The sequence below is a fragment of the Harpia harpyja genome, chromosome 12, assembly GCF_026419915.1.
Source record: "Harpia harpyja isolate bHarHar1 chromosome 12, bHarHar1 primary haplotype, whole genome shotgun sequence".
In the NCBI taxonomy this organism is placed as follows: domain Eukaryota; kingdom Metazoa; phylum Chordata; class Aves; order Accipitriformes; family Accipitridae; genus Harpia; species Harpia harpyja.
This window is the reverse complement of record NC_068951.1, coordinates 6,658,356-6,681,675: the sequence shown is the minus strand read 5'-3', so window position 1 is coordinate 6,681,675 and position 23,320 is coordinate 6,658,356. Positions and strand designations below refer to the sequence as shown.

Below are 23,320 nucleotides of genomic sequence, written 5' to 3'. Positions count from 1 at the left end.
TAGGTTGGATATTAGGAAAAATTTCCTTACTGAAAGGGTTGATCAGGCATTGGAACAAGCTGCCCAGGGAAGCTGTTGAGTCACCATCACTGGAGGTGTTCAAAAAGCGCATAGACAAGGCACTTCAGGACATGGATTAGTGGGCATCATTGACGGCTAGACTCAATGATCTTAAAGGTCTTTTCCAACCTAAATGATTCTATGACAGATAACACGCGTATTAATGGAAGTAGCTAGGGGATAGATCAAGGCTGCAGTCAGGTAGGGTAAGTGTGTCTTCGGGGAATGGGGCTCCACCTTGACAGCAGGTCATGGTTTACAGCATTTTCAAGTCCACTTTCATTTTCAGTACTACTTCCAAGCAGCAGCCACCCAAACTGTACTTGGCATTAAGAATAACCCCAGCTACTTATTAGAAGACAATTGCAAAAAGCCCTTTCATGTGACCTGGACTCAATGAAAAACAGCTAAAGAGCACTAGTTTTACTACTTTGTCACTGGAATCACAGAGCAAGGATTGTCTTTATTTGATTGGAAAAATAAAATGCCATACATTCAGCATCACCAAGCTCAAGCACAGATAACCAAAATGTGCAACTTTCCTATTGACACCCTGCACCTCTTCTGTAGCATGCCTAAGGCCACAGTTGTTCATCTTTCATTATTTGATACCAGTTCACCCTGTATAACTGAGCTTGACCTCTTTCTCAACCTGCTGTCTATATTTAAAAAAAAAAAAAAAAAATCAAAATTTTCTCAGAGATTAATTAAAATCTGGCTGTTAGCTCCTAACTTAAAGAAGAAAGAGTCAAGGAAACATTCTACGTGCAGCCAAGCACTTTGGCAGATGACACTGTGCAAAGCATTCATGCTTACATACTCTTGCTAGGAACCAAGCAATACCTTCATTATGTTTAGCCTCAAAAGGAAAACTAATGATTAACTTAATACCACATTTATTTTTAGATAGTACTGCAAGAATGCACACCTTACAAACACAGAAAAGATGACACAGGCCTGCCGCCAGGAGCTTACAATTCAACTTTGACAAATGCTACAAAAAAATTCTGTTAACAGGAGGAGGTGGGAGAAGCTAATGCCATCAGGTTAAAAAGAGGGGGCTTTCTGAAAAAGGGGATTGTCCCAGGAATAAAAAGCAAGTGACAGAGGGTCAGGCACAAGGAAGTGACAAGCAGCAGTACAAAGGATTACAACATGGAGCACAGGACACTTGATAAAAACAGGTTGCGCGGAGACAGGCTGAGCAGCACACATAGAAAAACAAGGACCTGTAGGGTTTATAATTAACATGTAAGAATGCATCTACATAATACATCATTGTTTCAGCTATTCCAGAGAAGATAACATTGTGAAATATAAATCAGAAGTGAGGTTTTGGCTTTTTTTTTTTTTAATTAAAAAAAAAAAAAAAAAACACAAGACCAGTCCCTTTCCATCAGGAATCCTACTGTAATACTAGTTTCCATTATGAATATGTTGCACTTCTAAACTGGGAAGTAGGGAATACCAACACCTCTGCAGATGCAGAAAAGACTCAAAGGAAAAAAAAAACCAAACCTAACAAAAGTTGTAGTTTTAAAGATTTCATTCTTTTTACCCTACAGTATCTGCTTTAGATTTTGTGGCATATTTTCCAAATTCATCAGCCTGTCAAGAGGAAAATCTCCTATTTTAAAACATTTTAGTGATTTACTGACTTAGTTAAAATCTCATTATCCTACAATTTTCCTTTGTAGACAGAGCACGAAGAGGCCAGGCTTTGGTGTGGGAGTTAAACATTTCAATCATTGTAGCAGCATTGCAGTTAAGTTGGGAGTCTCAGCAAGATTTGCTCTTTTTTTTTTTTTCGCAGACATCTCAAGGATCCAGATACTTTATGACAGTAACTGAATAAAGTTATAAGTGTCTATTAAGCAAAACAGCACAGATTTTCTCTGCTACTCTTGATAGCATCATTGCATTAGTGCTATAAAGACCGTCAATGGGGCTTAGGTACTGACAGATTAGTGAAAGGAAAGATGCCGCCGTCCCTTCCCCACTGTTAATTTTTTTTTTTTTTTAAATACAGATGCATATTAAATGCACGTGAGAGTCTGTAGAGGCCAGGAGCAGTGTTTCCAGAAGGTGCAATCACCTTCACACAGCAACACCCTTGACTCCGAGGGCTCCTACAAACTGGGAAGTACTCACAGATCAGCTTTCTGCTTCATTACATTCAGTTGGGGATGCTTCTGTGGAGGAGATGAGGTCTTTCCCATGACCCCCCTCCTTGGACTTCTCATATGGATGAGGGTAAGGGGGTACAAGGGGCACAAAAAACCCCTACAAATTCTAGCATTTAGGAATTACAGAAGTAGTTAAACACATTGACCTATATTTGAGCTATACAGGTAAACACATTATTGATTTAAATTGATGTGGGTCTCTAGTCTTTGGTAGCCCATTAATTTTTTCCACAAGGTGGCTCATGCACATAGAAGAGTACATCAGGAATTCTCTTGGTCCTGCATCACTTAGCTGGAAAGCAGCAATGCTGTTTTCCACTCCAAATGTAAGTAATCCACAATTACATTTCCATAAGCATCAAAGAACGAGGCAAACTGCCCATGAACAATCATGCGTAACAGGACCATCCCAACAGGGTTTGTTTCTGCACCATGCAAGACAACATTTAGAAGAGGCTGAAGCCAGAATACTCTGTCCTCTGAGGGGCTCACCCCTGCAGAAGGTGCAGCATTTAAGCAGTTATGCCACAACCAGTAGAGTATTTGCACGTCTTGCATGCAGATAGAGGGGTTTTTGATAGATAAATTTGAGACTGCTTTTAAAATTAGTTTGGTTCACAACTGTCAGTAAATTAAACCCCACAAGATCAGGTCAGTTGTTCTACCTAGCCCAGAATATATCTTTGACCAATTCTGAAGAGACAGAGCTTGTAGAAAAGTAATCTTTCCTTGGCATAACTTTCTTATTTACAGCAACTTAAAATCTCCCTGAGTTAGTGGATGCATCAGACCATTGTTTAACCAGCCCCTTTTTAAAAAACATTTATACTTCTGTTCCCCGCTATGTTCTGCGGCAATGAATTCCACAGTTTGACTTTGCACTGCATGAGAAAGCACTCCCGTTTGTCTGTTCAACCCTGAACAACTCGAACTTCATCGTGTACCCACTAGTCCTGGTGACTGCAAGCCAAAGGCACACCTCACTCTCAACCTGCAAACAGAGCCTGAAACTGTGACTCAAAGGCATGAGCTCTATTCCTCACAGCTGACCAGCAGCTTCTAAACACCATGGCACATCAGCAGAGACACAGAGCACATATATCCACCACTTTATCAGGTGAAACTGGGTTAGAGGGTATTCCTAATAAAGGGCAGGACTGGGAACCACAGTAGGGAGGTAGACAGCAGGAATAAAAGGTGGGGTTTTGTTTAATTTAGCTGCACATACTTACTTCAAAGGCAGCATCACCTCCGCTGTGACTTCATGAAAATATGCCACTCAGTATACCACCATTTTGTAAAGACATTTATATCAGGAATTCGAGTGACATAAGAGTGGAAGCTATCACATTCGATATTCTGAAACTGAGGTGGAGGTAATGCTGAGTTAGCACACTGACACCCTCCAACAGCTGTCTCTATTTTAAGACACTGTAAGTCTGAGGACTGTGGCTCAGACTCACCTGTCTGAGCTCTTACTGAAAAAAAAAGATACTTAATCTGTCATTGTCATGTCACAAATACCTCGGAGCAAGAGTAGGAATCTTCTCAAAATATTTAGGAGAAAGTATAGTAATATGAAATGCAGAAATCTGCAGTAAGCCCTCTGGAAATCTAGGCAAGCTGTACTACTGCTGGTGGGCCTCTGAACATGTATGTACTTGAGACAATGCCAGGTGAACAGGAAAAGGAATTAAAATTCTGCCCCCTCAATTATTGCTCAACACAAAAGAAACAAAAGCTGGAAACATCACTAAATCATCACCAAAGCTAGAGGCCAACAAAAGACGAGAAGTTCTATAAGAGTAAAGTGTTGACAGCAGGCAGTAAGGCTGTCTTGGAACAAACACATTTAATAAAGGCAACACATTAAAAAAATTCCACAAATGTGTAAAATACTCAAGTGGCAAGTCATTTTCAAACGAGTGACTGAAGACTAAAAGGTACCATGGAGCAGAGTGGCAGCTGAACCGCCCGCAGGAGGCTGGCTGGAGGCAGTGACTCGAGATGGCGCTGCTGTCCCACAAAGCTGCCTCGTCATCCGGGGCTGGCAAGGCCACCAGCGAGGGACTCCGCAGGGCTTCCAGCGGTCCTGCCGAGGCTCTGTGCAAGAGGTCACCAAGCTTGCTATTTAGGGAAGGTGAAGGCCTGGCTGGGCTGAGCATGTGCATGCTTCAAGCCATCAGTAAAGCAAGTTAACACCCAGTTTCCAGGTAATTTCTCACAGGAAGGTCCGAGTGCACTGTTTCTAATCCCCAGCTTAGAGCTAAGGGGGCAGTGATTGAGTCTTGTACTTTTCCAACCAGACATAAAGATGATGAATTACTTACCCCCTGCCAGGTTTTGCAGTAATGCAGCAGCTGGCAGTTCAGAAAGCACCACCACTACATCTTCATAACTGCTTTATTTCTGCCCCCAAACTTCCTGCCCCACTAGCTCAACCCAGCGCACATGCTGCTGCAGACCTGCTGGTGATGTTCATCCTCAGTGCTGCACAGTCCTGCTTTGAGCAGCTCCAAATGGCGCAGTGGTTAACGCTAGTCACAAGGCTACGGAGGCTGAGCTACCGACCTCAACAAGAAGGTTAAGGGCAGAAAAGTTGACTTTAGACAAGACTTAGGAAAACCTCTATAAAAATAAGCAGGTTAAGAATTCCCTTTGTAGTCCCTCCATGGTGAACAGGCCTGGGGCACCTTTACCCACATGTATTGCTCTGTAAGTCAGCTTTACCATACAATCAATCGCCACGTACTCTGTCCAGACAGAGCATCAACATCATAGAAGGCTCTTAATACAGCCAAACCGGCAGCTTTTTGGTCAGTCACAGTAACCTGGTGTTCAGCAGCTTGGGGGCTGTTATCAGAACAATGTAAATAAGCTATGGCTAGGGGAAGAATTACATCACCACACCACCCTGCCATATGTCCACAGGATCCAGTTACCAGACACAAAGGAGTGTTCTGCACTCTTGATTCTTTTCAACAGCAAGTCAGCTCAGGACACATGAACACCAAGGTGTTTGGAGCCCCAGAACTCAGCTCGAAGAAGCTTCTCCACTTTACTAAACACATGCTGCTGCTCCCCTCCCAGGGTCATGTCAGAGGGAAGAAGAGTCAAAAGGCAAAGTCTCAAAGCACTTCATCGGTAAACAAGATCCAATTCCTATCTCAAAGGTTCCAGGACTGCAGACAGTTTAAAACACGTACAGGTGGTTTGCAGGCCAGGAAGAAGAGGAATTCCAGGCCTCTGAAGGCTTGGTCAACGACCAAGCAGTCCGCTAGGCTCTTCATTTCAGTGTGGAAGGCAGATCCATTGCTCACGGTCTGTGTCATTTGCAGTAATAAAAGGTTTGGGAGCTGTCAGTGCTAGCAGCCAACATTTAGCAATACACTGAAGCTGTGCTCATACACATAGGAATAAAATCCCCTTCCCTGCCTCAGAAACAGTCTGGGGTATGTCTGGATAGACAGTAAAACCACTAGGTCCATCTACACATCAAGCAGAAAGACCATTATGAAGCCACAGGGAGGGAGGAAAGTGCAGCTTCCATCTGAGACAGTGTCAGCCAAGGTTGGGGGAAGAGGGGGAGAAAACAGACTTCAGCATGTTACATTTGCAAACTCAAATTATGGTCTTTCTTCCCCCTTCCCCCATCCCTCTATTCCTTCTCTCCCCAATTTCCTATGCAGAGACTCTGCCACTGGAGAGTGTGATCAGGGGATAATTTAAGACACAATATCTGCATGGCCTTTTTATAAAGGAAAAGTGTCCTGTGATCTGGAGTAAGGAGTAGGAAGTCTCCTCCTGCCATGTATCTGAGGAAAGCTCAGTCATGATGTCCAGCCTTCACTCCAGTGAGGAGCAAAGACTGGCAGAGCCAGGAGAGAAAAAGCCTGGCTTACACCACAGGTAGAACCCACAGATGTGGTAGGAACCTGTACAGGGGAGGTTGTATTTGAAGCACCAGTTTAAACAAAGGCTTCCTCATTGGGAGTGCCATTGATTTTGAAGAAAAGTTTGGCATCATCCATCTTCTGGTTTTTTTCTCTCTCTAGCCTGCGTCTGTAGCAGACCAGGTAGATTGGAAGGCAGAAACCCAGGAGGCTCACACCAAGCAAGCCAACGTTCAGCTGCAAAAAGAAAGACAAAACAAAATTAGGCAGGCTAAGAAGATGACAACCCAGTCACGCATGCTGAAGTGTCAGAACCCAGCCCTCGTCACTCAGCTGCAGGCAAACCAGGAGACGCCCTGCTCAGTGTATTGGCAACAACCTTCACTGTATTTCTATTTACACTCCTGTGCCCAGAGCACCACATGTATAAGCTAAATGCTGTGAGAATTTGTCGCTCTGGATCATAGCTGCGGGAGTCTTGTTCCACAGAACAGGCAGGGCTGTTTAAGCTGCAGTTCTTTTACACCAAGTTTGCTGACTGAAGAGCAACAGGCTGCTGGGGTGGGCACATGTAGCCTAGAGACCAGGACTCTCCCCAAGACCACCCATGTCATGATTTTATTGAGCTGCCCAGACAGACTCTCATCAAGACACTACATTAGCCCTACCCTCAATAGCCACTTGGCTTTTCGGACATTAGCATCAGCAACCCCAAATTTACTGGTAATTGGAGCTAATAGCTCTCAAGGGAACATAGTATTTCTACTGCATTTTGAGGTCCACACAGATTCACTCACTGTTACCTGACAGATTTTGACTCACCACACAAACTGTTAGCAGAAAGCACTCCTGCAGCCTTCTCCCTTCCTCCATTTCCATATACCAGCATAAGGGTTAATGGCTTTCCCTCGCCAGGAATCATTACTCACACAGGGAAGGGTCTCCTGGACAGCACCAAGGTAACAGCAGACTGAGGGACATGTAAAATTCCAGCTGTTTTTAACCTTGGTCCATGCACAGGAGTCCTTTTGTTTTCAAATAAATGAGCCAAAATCATCTTAACCACCAAGCTTTCACATTAAATTTGAGAAGAACTTGCCCAGAGAGGGTCTCCTTTCAAAGGTCCCGTCAACGCCATAAAAAGAGGCTGCTGCAGAAGGGCGAAAAGGGCACTGATCAACGACTGCAACCCTGTCAAGCTGCCAAATTGAGTGGAGGGGTATCTGTCAACAGAGAAAGCAACAGCATTATTATATGTCACCTTGACTGTTCACATCACCCAGATCAGTTTACATTCCCGGTCAACTAACACAACAGAGCACAGTCCCAAGACAGGAACATAGTATGAAGAACTTATCTCTCCTGGACTTATGTGTAACTACCTCTTTTTATAAAGTATTTAGCTATACCCAATGGTGTGCACAGTGCTCTCTAGAGCAGGATGCAGCTGGTGACAAGGCTGGAGCCTTCCTCTCCAGACTATTCTCATCCTGAGCTCTCAAACTCAGGATGTATCAGATCCAGTACTTGTTTTGTTTTGCAGCTGTACCGTAAGCAGGTGGAAGCACTTATACAACTACTGTTCCTATTGCAAAGGGAGAAGAGTGTTGATATTTACAAGTTAAAAGCAGGGCCTCTTTATCCAGATGACAGCATTTGCGGCTGAGCAATCATTTTCATGTGGTCATAACAATTTGCTCCCTTTAGAAGTGAGTGAAACCTGCACAACAGGTTAGTATGTATTTTCCTTTTTAGAGGACAAGTCTGATCCTATGTCAAACTAAACAATACTGTTGACTGGAAAGTGCTGAATATCAGATACTACTAATGGAAAAATACATTTCAGGAACAGTCTAACATCTTTCTCTTTCCACGACTGAGTAGTGTTTAAAAAGGGTCAGGTTAAACTAAGCTTGGAAAGAAAGAAATGGATCAAAACCTTCAAATATTCAAAGCAAAACAAAGCAATATGACAAAAGCAATATAACAGCAAAGCATATTTCAAAGCAAACATCCAAAGCAAAAATACCTCACTCCAGGAAGTTCCAGAGAGTTGCAATGGCCAAACAGGATTAGTTTACAAGCAAGCCGATATGTACAGCAACAGGCATTTACCTTGCCCAAGACAAAAATCTTTTGCTTCTAGCTGCCAGGGAACCAAAAGTTTATGTACTTTTGAAGCAGAGTCTTAGATGGGTTTTCTAGTCTGGATTCCCCAGACACTGGGACCAAAACTTTTGACAGAAGGAATCTGTGGAGTTGTGGAGTCTCCATCCGTGGAGATATTCCAAACCCAACCGGACGCAGTCCTGGGCAACCTGCTCTAGCTGACCCTGCTTGAGCAGGAGGGTTGGGCTAGATGGTCTCAAGAGGTCCCTTCCCACCTCAACGATTCTGCGATTCTCTGAAAGATAACAGCTTCTTTCTGTTCCTCTGTCCAACAGCTCAGGACAGAGGGGCAGATCTGTTTTCAAAACCAAAAACATTGCTTAATAAGGAAGAGAGTATTTAGATTCAGCTATTGATAATTTTCATAAGTTGGAAACAGGATGGATGATCTGTCCTGGGAAAAGGGAGTAGACATCACTAATGGTATCTTGAGCAATGCTTTACCAATGTAATTTCAGAGCAGACCAGTAGCAATGTATTCAATTATGTTAATGTTTTACCTGGACACATGCATGTAGCTAGTCATTATAAGACAAAAAAGCCTTGAGTTTTTACTATATAACCTTAGTGTCAATAGCCTAGTCTCACCTGAGGCCCATATATAGCTGTGCCTGTCTCACTGCAGTAGCTATGCCAAAGGGGTTAGCTGTTTCTAAACAAGGAAAGCATCAGCTAGGACCTCAGTCCAGCTACTGTCATATCCAGTGGTGACAGAGGAAACAAGTTGCATCATTTTTCCCCTCTGACCAATACTTCACTTCCTGATCTCCCTCTCACCTGCACAGCTTATCAACCCAGACCAGTTTATCTGGCCAGCCATGTATTATAGGTAAGCAGAGACTTACACAGCTGCATAGAGGCCTCCCACAGCTGAGTGGATGAATCCTCTCACGATTGTGTGCAAAATGAAGGAAAGAATCTGGAAAGAGAAGCAGAAAAATGTCATGTCCTAGATACCACCTAGGTGTGCCAGACCCCAACGTAGAACCATTCCTAAAAGCTGTTCTCCTTTGCACTAGAAAGGTGGACTTGAGGAACCCAGAAACAAAACCTGAAAGATCAACACAAGGGAAGAAATTTGTACTCATCTCTAAAAGCGCTGCTTTTCCGTACTTTGCAAGGACTAACATGCAGTACTACCTGAGGTTAACAATACACAAGACCTACCTCATTCGTAGATAGCACTGCTGCAAGGACATGTCCCCAGCAACCTGTGGCCAGGGTCACAATGCTTTTTCATTGTGCTTGTGGCCAATTTAGTTAATTTTCCACAAGTTATTGCGGACAATATGCAAGTATGAGCAAACTACATCTGTTTGCCTACGTCATCAAGGCATGTTTAAGTATAGCATAAAATCACTAAACTCCTCTGCCAAAAACAGGTGGTGCCACAAAATAAATATTTTAACAGGTTTATAATCCCATGGGTACCATTGGGCATAGCATTTGACACAGAAATAACCTGCTGTATATATCAGCGTCATGCTTCTTACAGCAAATTTTCTGACCATCAGCAGCTTAAATCAAGCCCAGGTTAAATGCACAGGCACTGCTGAGAGGATCTCAGTAGAAAAGTACTTCTTGTTACACAGCTCAGCTGCAGAAACTTCTAAGTGTGAAAAAATTGTGGATCAACCCTGACATTTTAACTACAGCTGCTTCTTTAGGTTCTCTCAAGAGATATAAACTGCATGGAATTATTTGTTTCAACTCTAAGACTGGGGTTCCCAAAGCAGTACAGTAGTCTCCCAGCAGTGCCAGAAAGCCCTCCTGCCACTAGCTGGTTCTGTTGGCTTGCAGGACCTCCTGGCACTGTCATTTTGCCAGGACCCATGTTGCCAGCCCCTCCAGCACACCCACCCATTTGACCTATTCACCTGCAACGGTAGATTAGGAATAAGACAGGTGATTCCAAATCCAACCAGCAGGACATTTGTGAATACAAAGGCATTGGTGGCATTGGTGATTTTCTGGATCTGACGATCACGCTTTTTCTTTTTCTTGTCACTTCTGGAAGGATAGCAAAACCTATGTTACAAAAAGCACTCTCGGCAGCTACTGGAACTCACAGCAAGATTCTCCACCTATCCCGTCAACTATCTAAACCAGTTTGGCTAGAGGTCTGCCTAAGGAGGTGGTGGGATCTCCATCACTGGAAGCTGAGGAACATCTGGGCAATTATTTCAGTGCTGTTACTCTTACTGTTAGACTAGAAGGGAAGTCTGAGCCTCCCCTGCTACAATTTAAATTTGCTCTTCTTGACTGATCTTAGTGGACATGGAACATAGTTTGGTCCTTTCCTCTGCAATTATCAAGTCTTCCTTCGGGCTTTCTTTTCTATACTGAAGAACCAATATTCTTTTCAGTCTTTCATCACAAAACACATTATGCAGAGCAGAAGAGGCCTGCTACATGGCTGCATGTCCCGCGTGGCAAACACTACGCACTGCTCAGTGTTGCTCTCCTCATTCTCTTCTGAGCCATCATTGCATTCTTTCAGTCGCCAATCCATGATGTACCCGATCACAGGCGCTGTCAGCAAGCACAGCAGTTGCAATACCCCAAAAATAGAAGTGTAGAGAGCCACTGCAGGGGGGGAAGATTAAAAAAAGTTGTTAGTCCAAGTGATACCACAGCAAGCAACAGAAAAAAAGAAGACAGAAAAGAAACTGTTCCTTGCCATTGATCACCTCTCTCATTAAGAGCCCAGACCCCACATACTCACAGGCTAACAGGCAAGGCTGAAGGAGCTGGGACACCAAAGCCTCACTTCATCATTTAGCCTCCCAGAGGCGTGACATTAGAGTGGACATACTGGGCACACTTGCTTCAACTATTCTGATCCTGCACTAGTATTCTCCGAGCAACGTCAGCCCAACAGCAGGTAGGGCTCAGAAATGGGACCCAGCAACTGCTTAGTGCCAATGAGGTTTACTCTGGCTAGGATCAACAGGGAAAGTTCTTACAAACGATACATCCTGCACAGCCAACCTTGCCTTAGTTGTCTCCTCTCCTGCCTTGCTGGGAGCTGCAGCTACATCTTCTCCAGCTGGGAAGCTCCAGCAAGGAGAAGCCAGGCTGGGAAGGTGAGGACTAACCCATTTTGTGCTGAATGGACAAGTTTGGAGGCAGGGGAGGGGAGAGGAGATTGGAAGCAAAAAACACAGCATGTGAGAGCAATCATTAAAAACTCAAACTGCTGAAAATTCCCCATGTGTTAAAGATGGGTGAAGTGTCTACATGGCTTGCTAAGGGAAAGCTGATGCCAGCAGACTTAGAAGAAACTCTCCCCTCCTGTTGGTGAACAGTCCCCCCACCCTGCAATCCTTTTTCCACTTCCTCTGTGCAGCACACGTGATGGATTTGTAGGCATCACACAGAAGGGCTGGTGAGTCATGGTGTACCACAGCTCTGAAATAAGGATGTAATTCTGAAACTGCTCATCTCAGCACAGAGCGCTTACAAGTTACAGCACTGTAAGCAAAACAACCAAAAAGAATTTTAGTTTGTCCCTCCCAACGCATTTCTAGATCTAGCCAAAGCAGTATAGCCAGGATTTATACCAAAAATCAACTTGGTAATGGAAAGACATTTCCAACAAGCCTTTCCCTCCTGTACAGTTACAGCAAATCCCAGCAGGGCTGCCTTGCTGCACCCAGGCATGGCACCTGATGATACTTTCCTGGCTCTGGTTGCTGGCAAGGGAACCAAGAGGAACTTCCAACCTCTAAACTCACATTCATGCCCCCATTACCTCCGCAAAGGCAAGCCCTGAAGTGGCCCCACATCCCATCTCATTATAGCAACTGCTGTAACCAAGAGAGACAGGTGGCATCACCCTCTACAAACACTCCTGGAGCTGATTTGCTGTTGTCTGGTTATTTTTTAATAGAGGGTAAGAAGCAAGCCACGCTGTCATGTTTTGCCTCTTCATGCTATTCTGAACACTTAATCTTGGGCTCTAAACAGCAAGAGCAGAAGCCAACTTGAAGCATGGAATGAAATTTATGGGGTCAGCAAGAGAAGAGAAGGAGAGACAGTAGCTGCTACAAAACAGGGCCACCTCAGTTTATCTATCATCTTAAAAAACATTCTTTCGGGGGGGGGGGAGGAGGGGAGATAACAATACCTAGCAAATACCAGCAGAAGTAGAAGCCTGGGTAGAGCAAACAAAGGGTGCACACATGGGCACAACCCTTTACATCCACTGTTCAACATGGCTTTCCCTCAAAACTATATTGAGCAAGCACCTCATACAGCTGAGTTTTCCAGCCCACCCTTATTATATTTAAGGTCTCCAAGTCTTACGAGATTTGAAAGCACGGTGACAATTTATGAAAGATGAAGCCAAATTTCAAGCTCTAGACACAACAGGTCTACTCTCTCCTGCCTTCCTACAACACAATTATGCAGTCATTTACAGAGCTACTGAACTCCTTAGCTTCTCCCCCATCTTTTGGGGGCTTTCACAAGATAACTAGCCACAAGCTGACTGCTTTTTCCACCTCTAGGTTTCATGACAGGTCTAAGTCACCATAATCTGCACAGGAAGGAGGACTTTCAAGGACACAGTACCTCACTGCAACTTAAAGACTCTACTACCTATCTGAATTATTTTCCCCACATCCTTCTCTCCTGTTCTGCTCCCAGGAATGTTTAGGTTTTCTTTGACCGTAACAGTTGCAGGATTGACTTAACTCTCTTCTTCCCTTGCTGAGTGCTCCTGAGAGCAGTTGCAGGTGGAGGGAGCTCTCTAAACAAATCACATTCAAGTAAACTGCAAGAAGAACAAGGAATCCAAGGCAGCAGCGTCCCATCCTCTCCTGATTCACACAGATTACATTTCTAGAGAGCTGCACACATCTTGGAACTGCTCTTGCAGCCTGACACTGCTGCGACTAGACAATACCACTGTTTTGCTGATGCCATGGAAACACCAAGACAGCGGACTGCACTGGGAGCCCAGGCTACATTCAGGGGGAGGAGGGGGAAAAAGGGAAGAAATCTTAAAGGTTGCACAGAAAAAAAATGCAATACACCCAAGGGGCACAATCCCTTTTTTAATTCAGAGCTTGATCTGAACAGAATTGACAGCATATATAGTTAATATTAATTCTAAAATACCAAGGAGGGGAGGAGAGGAAAAAATGAAAGAGAAATAACTAGAGCAAGCCAGGGTAAAAAGAAAGAAAGAAAAAAAAAAAATCAGTGTGAAAGAGTTACAAGGTAAGCAGAAAACTAAGCAGTGTTGGGAAAGGTAGGCAGTGTGAAGTTTGTCCTGTTTACTGTTTAATGTCTAAATTGGCTCTTGAGCCAGGAGATAAAGAGCTGAATGCTGCAGGCTGTCAAAGGCTCAAGAAACAAAGCAATTCAGGGAATGCCAGGGCACTTGGAGTTTCCTGAGTTTCCTTCCCTCCCCCAGAGCTCACTCCTGTTTTCAGAGGAGTGCCTCTTGATTTATCAGCTTCATGCAATCCAGATTTAACAAGTTCAAACTGGATCTTACTACAAAGGACAAAAAAAAAAAAAAAAAAAGGCTAAGTCTTGTTTTGCAATCCTGGGTATTTTCAACAACAGTAAACTAATGTACTCTTTCCTGTTTGCTCCATGTACTGAATCAGAGCTATAAATACAGAAGAGTCCAGTGCAGTGAGCACCCTTGAGTCTCCCCAGCACACACCAAGCTGCACAAAACAGCTATGACTTCATTTCTCCCACCCCCGGTTGCTGGGCTGAGACACCTAGTCCAACCATTAGTCATGAGAGTCAGCTGCTCCGTACTTTGTGCCTGCTTAGGATAAGCAAAGCAAATACCTGATGAAATAGGTTTTCCAATAAAAAAAAAAAATTATCACAGTCCATCCTGAGAGGCTACTTTCAACAACCCATCTGGGGAAATAACATGGAATAGTATTTAACAGACACCGGGCTAAAATTAGCTTGACATTCAAGTGTCTACCTCACTGCCCCTCTGTCCTGGGCTAGTTCCAGCCCTTCACTAGACCCTCCCAGCAGCTGTCAGCCACACTCTGACACCACTAATTGCCACACACTGTGTATCTGCTGAGTAATCAGGCTCGCTGGACTCTTGCAAGGACCAAGTCTGGGTCAGGTCCCAGTTCCAAGGAAGCAGATAAAAGTTTTCAGGTTACCCTACCTTGATCTTCATCTCCAGACAGAAACTCAAGCATGGTATTCATTGCTCCCATGTAGAAGATGAGCCGCAGCTGAGTGACACACATGGTGATAAGGCTGAGCAACAAAATAGGACTGAAGACACTCTTCATGAAGGAGGGAGAAGCTGCAGAAGGAATAATAAGAGTCTCTGAAGAAGGCAACATACCTTCATAAACATGTACAATTTCAGAAGAGCCATTGCCTCTGGGTTAGCAGGTCTTCTCCTAGCTAGTCATTCCAACACTGCATGCCAGGGGCAGTTCCAAGGAGTTCAGAGTTAGTGACTACCTGGTGCCTTACAAACTTCCATAATGAACAGCTATAGATGCTTGGAGTTTGGCTACAAGTAGCTGGGGCAAGGGAGAAGGAAGGAAGACTCGCCTAATTCTGTAGATTAGAGCAAAAAAAGAAGCTTAAAACCATTTGCTTTTGCCAAACCCCTGAGTAAGGAAGGCTTGGTCATGATGGCAACAGTCTACCTAAGAGACAGCAGTGACCAACTGCACTGCCCTTCTGCAGCCATACCAGTTACCAATGCTGTTGTCCCCACCATTGGCAACACCATATGGTGTATTTAGGCAAGTATGCAAGGACAGGATTCCTTATATAACTGAACTTCTATTTAAATAATGGTGGCTGGCACATGGCCCTGGCAACATATGGATCACGTTATCTCTCTTATAAACAGGTCTGGAGCAGAGCAGAGAGGCTGACAGCCTTGTGCCAGCACAAGCATCCTTGGGGCACTCATGGAACCACACCTGTGTTGTCAGGCTGGCACTTCACTTCTAGGTCCACCGTAGACAGACAGAGCTTGTTGTTCTCTTGCAAGGCTGCTGGCTCTTTGGGGCCCTTCATGGAGCTCCCCACACTGAGACGGCGCCCCACAGTTGTTACTTGCTTGTAAAACTGTTTCCCAGTGATTTTGTGGTCAAACCCCAGCCAGCTGAACTTTATTTTCACCCTGTTGGACAGTAAAGAGCATGAGAGCTGCAACACAGGGTGAGGAATCAGAGGCAGCAAAGTTGCAGGAGCCAGAAAGGCTATGCGTGGATTTAAGGCACTAGTTTCCATCTACAAAGCCACAAATGGTCTGGATCCAGAGCACAGAGATACTTCCCCCGGGCCAATTTGGCATAGGTCAATATAGAAATACTTATGACTACTGACAGATCATTTTTCCTTCATAATTCCTATGCTTTGGAAAGTTCCACTTTCCACAGACGTTCACCAGTCAAGACATAATGTTAACGGCAAACATAAATCCTCAGCCTAAGAAGTGGCAGCCATAAGCAACATGCAAGGGAGTTCCCTGTCCTCTCCTCTAAATTAGTTGTGCCATCACTTTCTAGAGGATTAAGAATGGGATTAGCCCTCAAGGCCAGTCTAGTGGACACTTACGAATAGTCCATGTCTTCTGGTCCTGGGAAAGGCTCCAGTGGCCAGTTGAAGAAACAGTTGAGGAAAACTAGTCCTGCACAGCTTGCCCAGACAAGCAGAATAAGGATGAAGGAGACCCCAAAGTCATATATAACCTGGAAATCAGAAGGGAATATCGTTTTGACTATAAGAGCAGAAAGATACTTCAATATTCTTTGAATGAGTCTGAGAGGAAGCTGTGGGAAAGAACAACATGCTACATTGAAAATGGGTTTAACTCAAGTGGTAACAAGGAACAAGTCTGTGACAGGCAGGCTTAGAAAGAGGTGTATATGCACATCTTTAATAGCAGCTATAGCAACAACAACAGGACCTCCAACTGGAAAAGCATGCAGCTGTATTGCAGATGACCGCCATCAAAGGTTTTCATCTAGGACCTTCTCCTTGGAAAGCCAGCAGGAACTTCCCTGCACACTTGAGACTGGCTTACCTTTACTATATCCCCCTTATGCTAACTCTGCAATGAAACATCCCTGGTTCAGAACCACTAAGTGATCTACCAAGGCAGCCCAAGTGACCATCTCTTCTGTCCCTTTGTTGCTGTTTGCTAGCTCTGAATGGTGTTCAAAGCCAACCACCTGTGACAATCACACAGATTAAGTATACACATGTGTATTAAAATACATATATATGCTCCTTAGAGTTTAAAAAAGCAACCTTCCTTTAAAAAAAGATATTCAGTTCTTCACCTTTACTTGACACCTTTAAAATTTTACTGCCTATTAGCAAATGGACTGTTCTCTTTGCAGTATTTGTGGAGTTCTTGAGGCAGGCACTTGGGAAGTCTTCAACAGACAGGAACTGAATCTTGCAAAGGCACATCTCTTAAGAGTGCTTTAACAAATAGTCCCTCTTTCTTTCCACATTACTGCTAAATGGTGCAAGACTCCAGCACAACACCACCAGTCACGAGTCATGATCCCACAGCCTCACCTTGATTCCTGGAAAAGTCACAGCAGAGGAAGCATAGGAGCCAATCATCAGAGCAATGAACGTGGAACGAAGGTCACCAAACATGTTGGGCAGCTGGGGAAAGAAAAATTGGTTGAAATAGGCTGCTGCCAAGAGAAGGGAAGAAAAGGGAAGGAAGCTTTCTTGAGAAGATATTGGCATTTAGGATTAAGACTCCTGGATACCAGAACCTGAAGCAGCCAGTTTTACTCAAGAATGACTTAGCTCTTTCAGGATATTGCTCTGCAGGTTGCATTGGTGTCTCCAGTGTCAGGGAACGTCTACAATCCAAGATTTACGTGCTTAGTGACTCTGCTTCTTTCCAGACTGACCGCATACCTTGCATTGGTTACCTTTAGCACAGGAGTGTTTGTTCCAGCCCTTGTGCTTTCTTTAAGAGCTCCTTACCCCAAGTCTGTAGTCACCACCTCTTTTCCTCTCCAAAGAATATGTGCCCAAGTTCTCTACATACCACCCTCTTTTCAGTCAAGAGTTGTTAGACACAGGCTGTGATTGCCGAACAGTCTTTAACACACCTGCAACACCTTGAACTGCCAGGATTGTTTATGTACCTTGGGTCAGCACCCAAATCTTTGCAGTAGACCAGAAAGTTCCTGTTATAACAAGAAAGAACAGCCACAAACATGAACTGTGTTGCTGTTTGCATTTCCATTTCTAGCTAGCTCTCTGGCTACTTCTGTGAAAGGAGACTCTCTCTCTGAGAGGGGCTAAAGCTGGTCATTTCTGCATCAGTTGGATGGCTCAGATGCTCAGGCACACTATCTTGAAGCTACATGCAAGAAGGCAATCACGAACACTAGATATCCAAGGCTTTATTGCCTGGTGTAGCTACGAAGCTGGTGAACACTGCAGCAAGAAGCAGGCAACAGCATCTCGGGTAGCTATTCCTGCCACCCACCCCACTTCACTGCCTGGGCTCCTATCAGGTGTCATGGCATTGCTAAGAGCAGACCAGGCTGGTTCTGCAAGGATCTGTTGGGAAAGCAAAGCTCTCCGTAGGGGCAGCTAGAAGCAGCTCACAGCAGCCACTTCTGCCACCTCAACAGCAAAAGCACTCCCAGGCTGGCTCTCCAGCCCCTGCTTCCACTCAGGACCCAAAAGCAGAGTGGAGCAGGCAGAAAGAGCTGCGAGACCTTCCCACTCTCCTGGGAAAGGAGGAACTCCCTATTTTTCTAAACAACCAGAAGTGAACAAGTTTCCATCACTAATGACAGCCTGCAAACTGGGAATTACAGGGAGAAGCTTTGAAGTTGTAGGCTACAGAAAGCTCAGCCGATACCTCCTGAAGCGGGTCAACAGGCAGAGATTCTGCTGCAGGCAGACAGATTTCCCTCCCACCTCCTTTTTTGGGTCACTTACTCCCCAGATTCACTTGGGCATCACTACCACATCAGCCTCAGAGGGCCTCAAAGCAGGACACTGCAGGTGCCTTCTAGGACTGAAAGCTTAACCAGCATTTTATCTGTTTAAAGATGCTGCTGAACAAAATGATTCAGAGAATATTAGACCGAGTCTGAGCAAGCAAATGCTGTCATCACATTCCCCTTCCACTGCTGAAAAACAAGTCCATCTTTCCCAGGAGTAGCATATAAGGCAAGCAAATCTGGCTTGTGTCACGGCAGGACCAGCGTGTTTACAACTGAAGTATTCCTGTGCAGGAACACTCTAGGATCCATCTGGCTGTTTATCATCCCTCTGTCTCACTGCAGAGCTTCCTATGCAGTGCAGTCTCCAGGTCCTCAGATAACCCCAGCCAGGGAACAGCAGCAATGATGTGCTGAGCCTGATGCTGCTGGTGAACCCCGAGCAGACACACACGGCGGAGGCAGAAAACGCTGCACTCCTCTGCAGCGAGGATCCCCACACCCATCCCCAGATCCCTGCATGCGGGAGAACTGCCAACAGGCTGCTTTCAGGAGCTGCGGACAGGAAACAGCAAAGGATCCAAAGGTCTGCTACCAGGCACAAAAATCTCTTATTGGAAGCCGTGGCCTAAATACACACCCCAGAAAACAGCATCTGCAGAATACAATATCTGCAGGTTGCAAAAAGGCTAGTCACTGTCACCAGGCAGGGCATTCACTTAATGTCGAATACCCCAAACCTAAAATAATCTCCAGAAATTACAACAAACAGCTGCTCCTGCTGGGGAGCTCAGAGCAGGGCAAGAGCTCCACAAACACAGCTGCTTCTTGGCTCAGGCTGGTTTTCCCCAGAGCCCCAGAGATCACAAAAAGCCTTTTTCATACAGCAGACAAGCAAGCCCCAGGTGGATCCTCCTGCTCTGAGGGGTACTGGAGACAGAGCAGGCCTGAAAGCAAGCAGTCATGTCTAGGAAAACCCAATTCTGCTTCTGCCTCGATGGGGACAGAAGTCCTAGAAAGGCTAGAGATTTCCTAAAATCCTATTTGGCACCAAAGCAGCAACCAGATTAAAAAAAAGTTGGACATAGGAGATTTAGGGTCTTATCCAACCCAGTCAAAGAAGAAACTGCAAACACTGAGCACTTGGCAGAAAAGAAATCTGAGACTACCTGGAGGTGCAGAGCAGGGGCAAAGGGAAAAAGTAGTCCATAGCCACACAGAAAAAACCTCTCAGTCTGCAAGTGCCAGCACTGGCAATGCCTCTGCAGGTCTCATCTAAAGACCAGCTACTAAAATAACACACAATATTTACTCAGGCATTTTTCACACTGTCTTTATAGCAGCAAGTATTGGGGAAAATGAACCATAGGGAGAAAAAACCCAAGCCACAGAACAAGTGGGCTCTTTGTATTTCTGCCACCAAAAAGATCTGATCCTCATTCTGTTCTTATCCCTGCAGGCCAGAAGGGGCTCCTCCGCTAACTTCTGCCCATTCTGGTATGACAGCCCCAACTCCACAAGACCTACAATGACAGAAACTCTTATACCTCCTGTTTAAAGGCCAATAATACTCAATATTTTATTAACTCTATGCCCCCTCTGAAAGATACTAACTTAATTTTACCATACCATAACTGGTTTTTTTCTGGAGTCCTTTATTACAGGTATGCAATCCTAAACTGACAAAATAATTTCTTCTTGCAGATTATTATCCCATCTGCCTTATAGTGGGTTTAAGACCTTCAATCATTTTTTTATAATTTTTCAGCTTTTTCCTGGAGACAATCCTTAGATACCACAAAAGATACCACACTAGTCTTACCAAACCCAGCTTCCCTCCTCTTGCAAGGACTATTTGAAAGAACAGTGGAAAAAGTCAAGGGATTGAGAACTAGACTGCTGGAGAATGGTATTTTTGTTCAAGCTAAATTTTGTTTTCCCTATCAGAGGTATATTTGGAAGTTATACAGATACTAAAAATATGTTCTCCAGGAAAGCCTCAAACTGCCCACTTTGTCCAAAGCATATGGAAATTCCTGTTCCTATTCTGCAACAAAAGATCACAGAGCCCTAAGTTTTCCTAGTAAATCCGAGCAGAGAAGATTCCCTACACAGAGATGTCCCCCTGCTCCAATTAAAGGGTGGTGTTTGTAGCAGAAAATAAGAGCAAAGCAGCTGTAATTCTTTGAAAGGAAAACAGGACAGAAAACAATCTATAAAAGGCTCTTTGTGGTAATTTATCACACATGTTTATTTCTTTGCATGAAATAGCTTCGGAGCAGAACCAGCGCCAGATTCCTGTGTTGCTGTCAGAGCCACCAACACAGATCTGTTTCCATTTCCAATCTTCACTTATATTGGCTAAGACCAAGTCACGAGGCAGAAATCTCCCCTCTGCATTTTAACAACAGGCACAGTCTGACCTTGTTCCCAGAACTGGGAAGAGCACCGCTCGCTCGCTCCCCCTCCTCCCTAAGCCACAACGCAAGACACCCAGGAACGGCAGCTTGCCATGGCTCTGCAGCTTGCCATGTGCTTTCATGATACCCTGGGGACTTGTTACTGCAAAAGGCTTTAAACCCAAGAGGCAAGGCTTCATGGAGCACTGTCCCAGGCTGCAGTCCTCGGAGATCCCGTTTATCCCTTGCACAGGCACTGAGGATCCCCATCTCCTGCCCTCCCATCAGATCACACCATGCCCACGCAGCAAGTGTCCCGGGAGGTTTCAGCAGCCAACGAGGCCCCGCAAGCCGCAGCATCCGGGGAGCATCCCAACCCCACGCGCTGCAGGGGCTCCCTTCATGGCCACCCTGCTACGAAGCAGCAACCGTAAGTCGCCTGGGGTGGCAGAGGACCAGCTCATGCACCAGTGGGTTTGACCCATTTCCTGGAGCGCTTCAGGTCACTTGCAGCTGGCAGGAGAAGGAAGTCACCTTGCTTTGACTTGTGTGTGCACGTGCACGCTCGGCAGCCCGTGCCTGTGTCAGCCAGAGCGAGCTTACTTGGCACCAGAAGTTGATTAGTGCTCACCGCCTCTGTGTAACGAACATCCTTAAAAAGGCCTTTGAGTCTCCCCTTTCAGCGCTTGCTTCAGCCTCTCCTGAGCATGATGCAGGGCACGGTGCATGCGAGCCACACTGCCTGGAGCCCACAAGCCACGGACTTGTCATCCCCATGTCCCTCCCTTGCCACACTCCCTGTCTCCATGGGCCACAGGTGGAAGGGACCCACAAGAGACCACCATGTCACTGCAAAAGATAACTCTTGACACACCAACTGTGAGCACCCAGCTGGCAGGCAGAACCACACAGGGACAAACAGTAAGCTGCCAATGAGTAAGATACACCTGCTTCTAACAGTCACCACCACAGCTACGCTGTGATGCAGGTGAAGAAGTGCTTCCCTCCCACTTCAGACTATTTTTAATCACATTCTCATGCCTCAGGTACCAAAATGCCTCTGTGCAGCTCTGCAGGGAGGCACAAGCAGCTACATCTGAATCTGGATTTGAGAAGTCAGGCCTGAAGCCGCCTCAGCTCTTTACAAAACACACTGCTGTCTGGAGGGGACGGGCTCCACCTGAGGTCTCCCTGTGTGAACTCACAGCATCACTACTTGCTTCAGACCTCCTCAAGGCTTGAATCTCTTCTTGGAAGATTTGACCTTTTTCCTGCCGCTGTACTTCCTTAGTGCTGTGGAACTGGCTCACTAATGAGGGCACTAATAAGTGGCTTTGCTTACTTCTTCTGGTGCTAAAAGCCACAGTACAGCACATCCAATACATTTCTGTCCTATCCTTGCTCTCCTCCTATCATCGCCAGTGGCTCTAAAATAATCTGTGACCCCTTAAATAAACACCCAGAGAGACAATAACCAATGCTGGCAGCAGCAGGATGGGAATCCTCTCCTGTCCCACAGCAGTACTATGTGCTCCTCTCTTCCTCGCTTTTATTTGAAGCGTGGCAGGATGACATTTGCCCCATAGTTCTTTGGGACCAAGGCCAAGGCTTCCAGTGAAGAACGCTACATACGAAGGAGACACCAACATCGGCACAGAGTTTTGAAAGCTTTGAATATATGAAAGCAACAGCAGCAGCAACATCACAGTACACACAGTGATCTGTAAACCCAGCCTCTGCCAAATTTAGGTCTCAGGAGTTCAGCCAATGTCTGAGCCTTGTTCAGCCAGTGTCTAAAGCCTTGTGAAATTAGAGGTAACCTTAACAGAAAGTTTTACTGCAACAGCAAGTTCAAGGTAATGCGGTCCAAATCTGAAAGTTTTCAGCCACAGCTCGAGAAACATCAGAGCTTCCCAGACTGTTTTCTGGGAAACCTTCCACCCAGCCCTGTTTCAGCCACACTGACAAGGATCAGGGTAATGAGGTAGAAAATAAAGCAGCTACTTGGAGGACGGTACTGCTTCTGTCTCCAGGAAAAAGAACCCTAAAATGTAGAGATCCAGCTGACAGTTGTTGACCAACACTTGCAATACAATCCATGGACTAAACAGATCTAAGCGGGCTGCGCAGATGGAGCTGGGTACGTTCAGCAACGCAGCATTTCTAAGGAAACCTGGAAGAGACTCTCACCCTTCTGAAAGCAAAAGCTTCTGTGCTCAAGAACAACCATTTTCCTGGGGCGAGATGCAAACTGCGTTTGCGTAGAGCTGGTCATACCCAGCTGCAAGGGTTTGTGCCCTGCTGATTCTTCCTGCAGTTATGTCAATGCTAAACCCAGTGCAAACATGTCCAGCCTGTGCCAGGTAGCTTAGCACTGCACGTACAGGCGTATGACAATTTGAGTCCTAGACAAAAACAATTCCTTTTTTTCCCCCCACCTTCAACTGAGATGCAAGGGGCAGGTAAAAAAAAAAAAAAACAAAAACAAAAACACCCCCCAAAAAAACCAAGCGACTGGGGGGAAAAAAAGCCTTAGAATAACCACCTAGTATTCAGCCTTTCAGGTAAAAGAGTGACTGACCCTTTGTACCAAACAAAAAACATGCTATTCAGGCCACAGGCAAAAGATCCACTTTGTTCTTTCCTGCTAGCCCAGCTCA

General features: G+C 45.2%; 1 protein-coding gene across 6 annotated transcripts in view; it reads right to left on the bottom strand.

The window, feature by feature from the left end:
* Positions 1-503: 503 nt before the first annotated feature.
* Positions 504-23,320, bottom strand: part of SLC43A2 (solute carrier family 43 member 2) — a 34,583-nt gene continuing 11,766 nt past the window's right edge. For 2 of the 6 annotated variants that reach the window (XM_052803048.1, XM_052803047.1), the window contains exons 6-13: positions 16,859-16,951; positions 15,887-16,020; positions 15,247-15,449; positions 14,466-14,609; positions 10,756-10,894; positions 10,186-10,318; positions 9,154-9,227; positions 504-7,362 (exon numbers count right to left, since the gene is read on the bottom strand). In XM_052803048.1, the coding sequence (XP_052659008.1) occupies positions 7,218-7,362; positions 9,154-9,227; positions 10,186-10,318; positions 10,756-10,894; positions 14,466-14,609; positions 15,247-15,449; positions 15,887-16,020; positions 16,859-16,951 (1,065 nt within the window). In that variant the 3' untranslated portion in view covers positions 504-7,217. Of the gene's footprint in view, positions 8,604-9,153; positions 9,228-10,185; positions 10,319-10,755; positions 10,895-14,465; positions 14,610-15,246; positions 15,450-15,886; positions 16,021-16,858; positions 16,952-23,320 lie in introns of all 6 variants that reach the window. The other 4 variants (XM_052803051.1, XR_008237409.1, XM_052803050.1 and 1 more) reach the window with 4 other exon arrangements.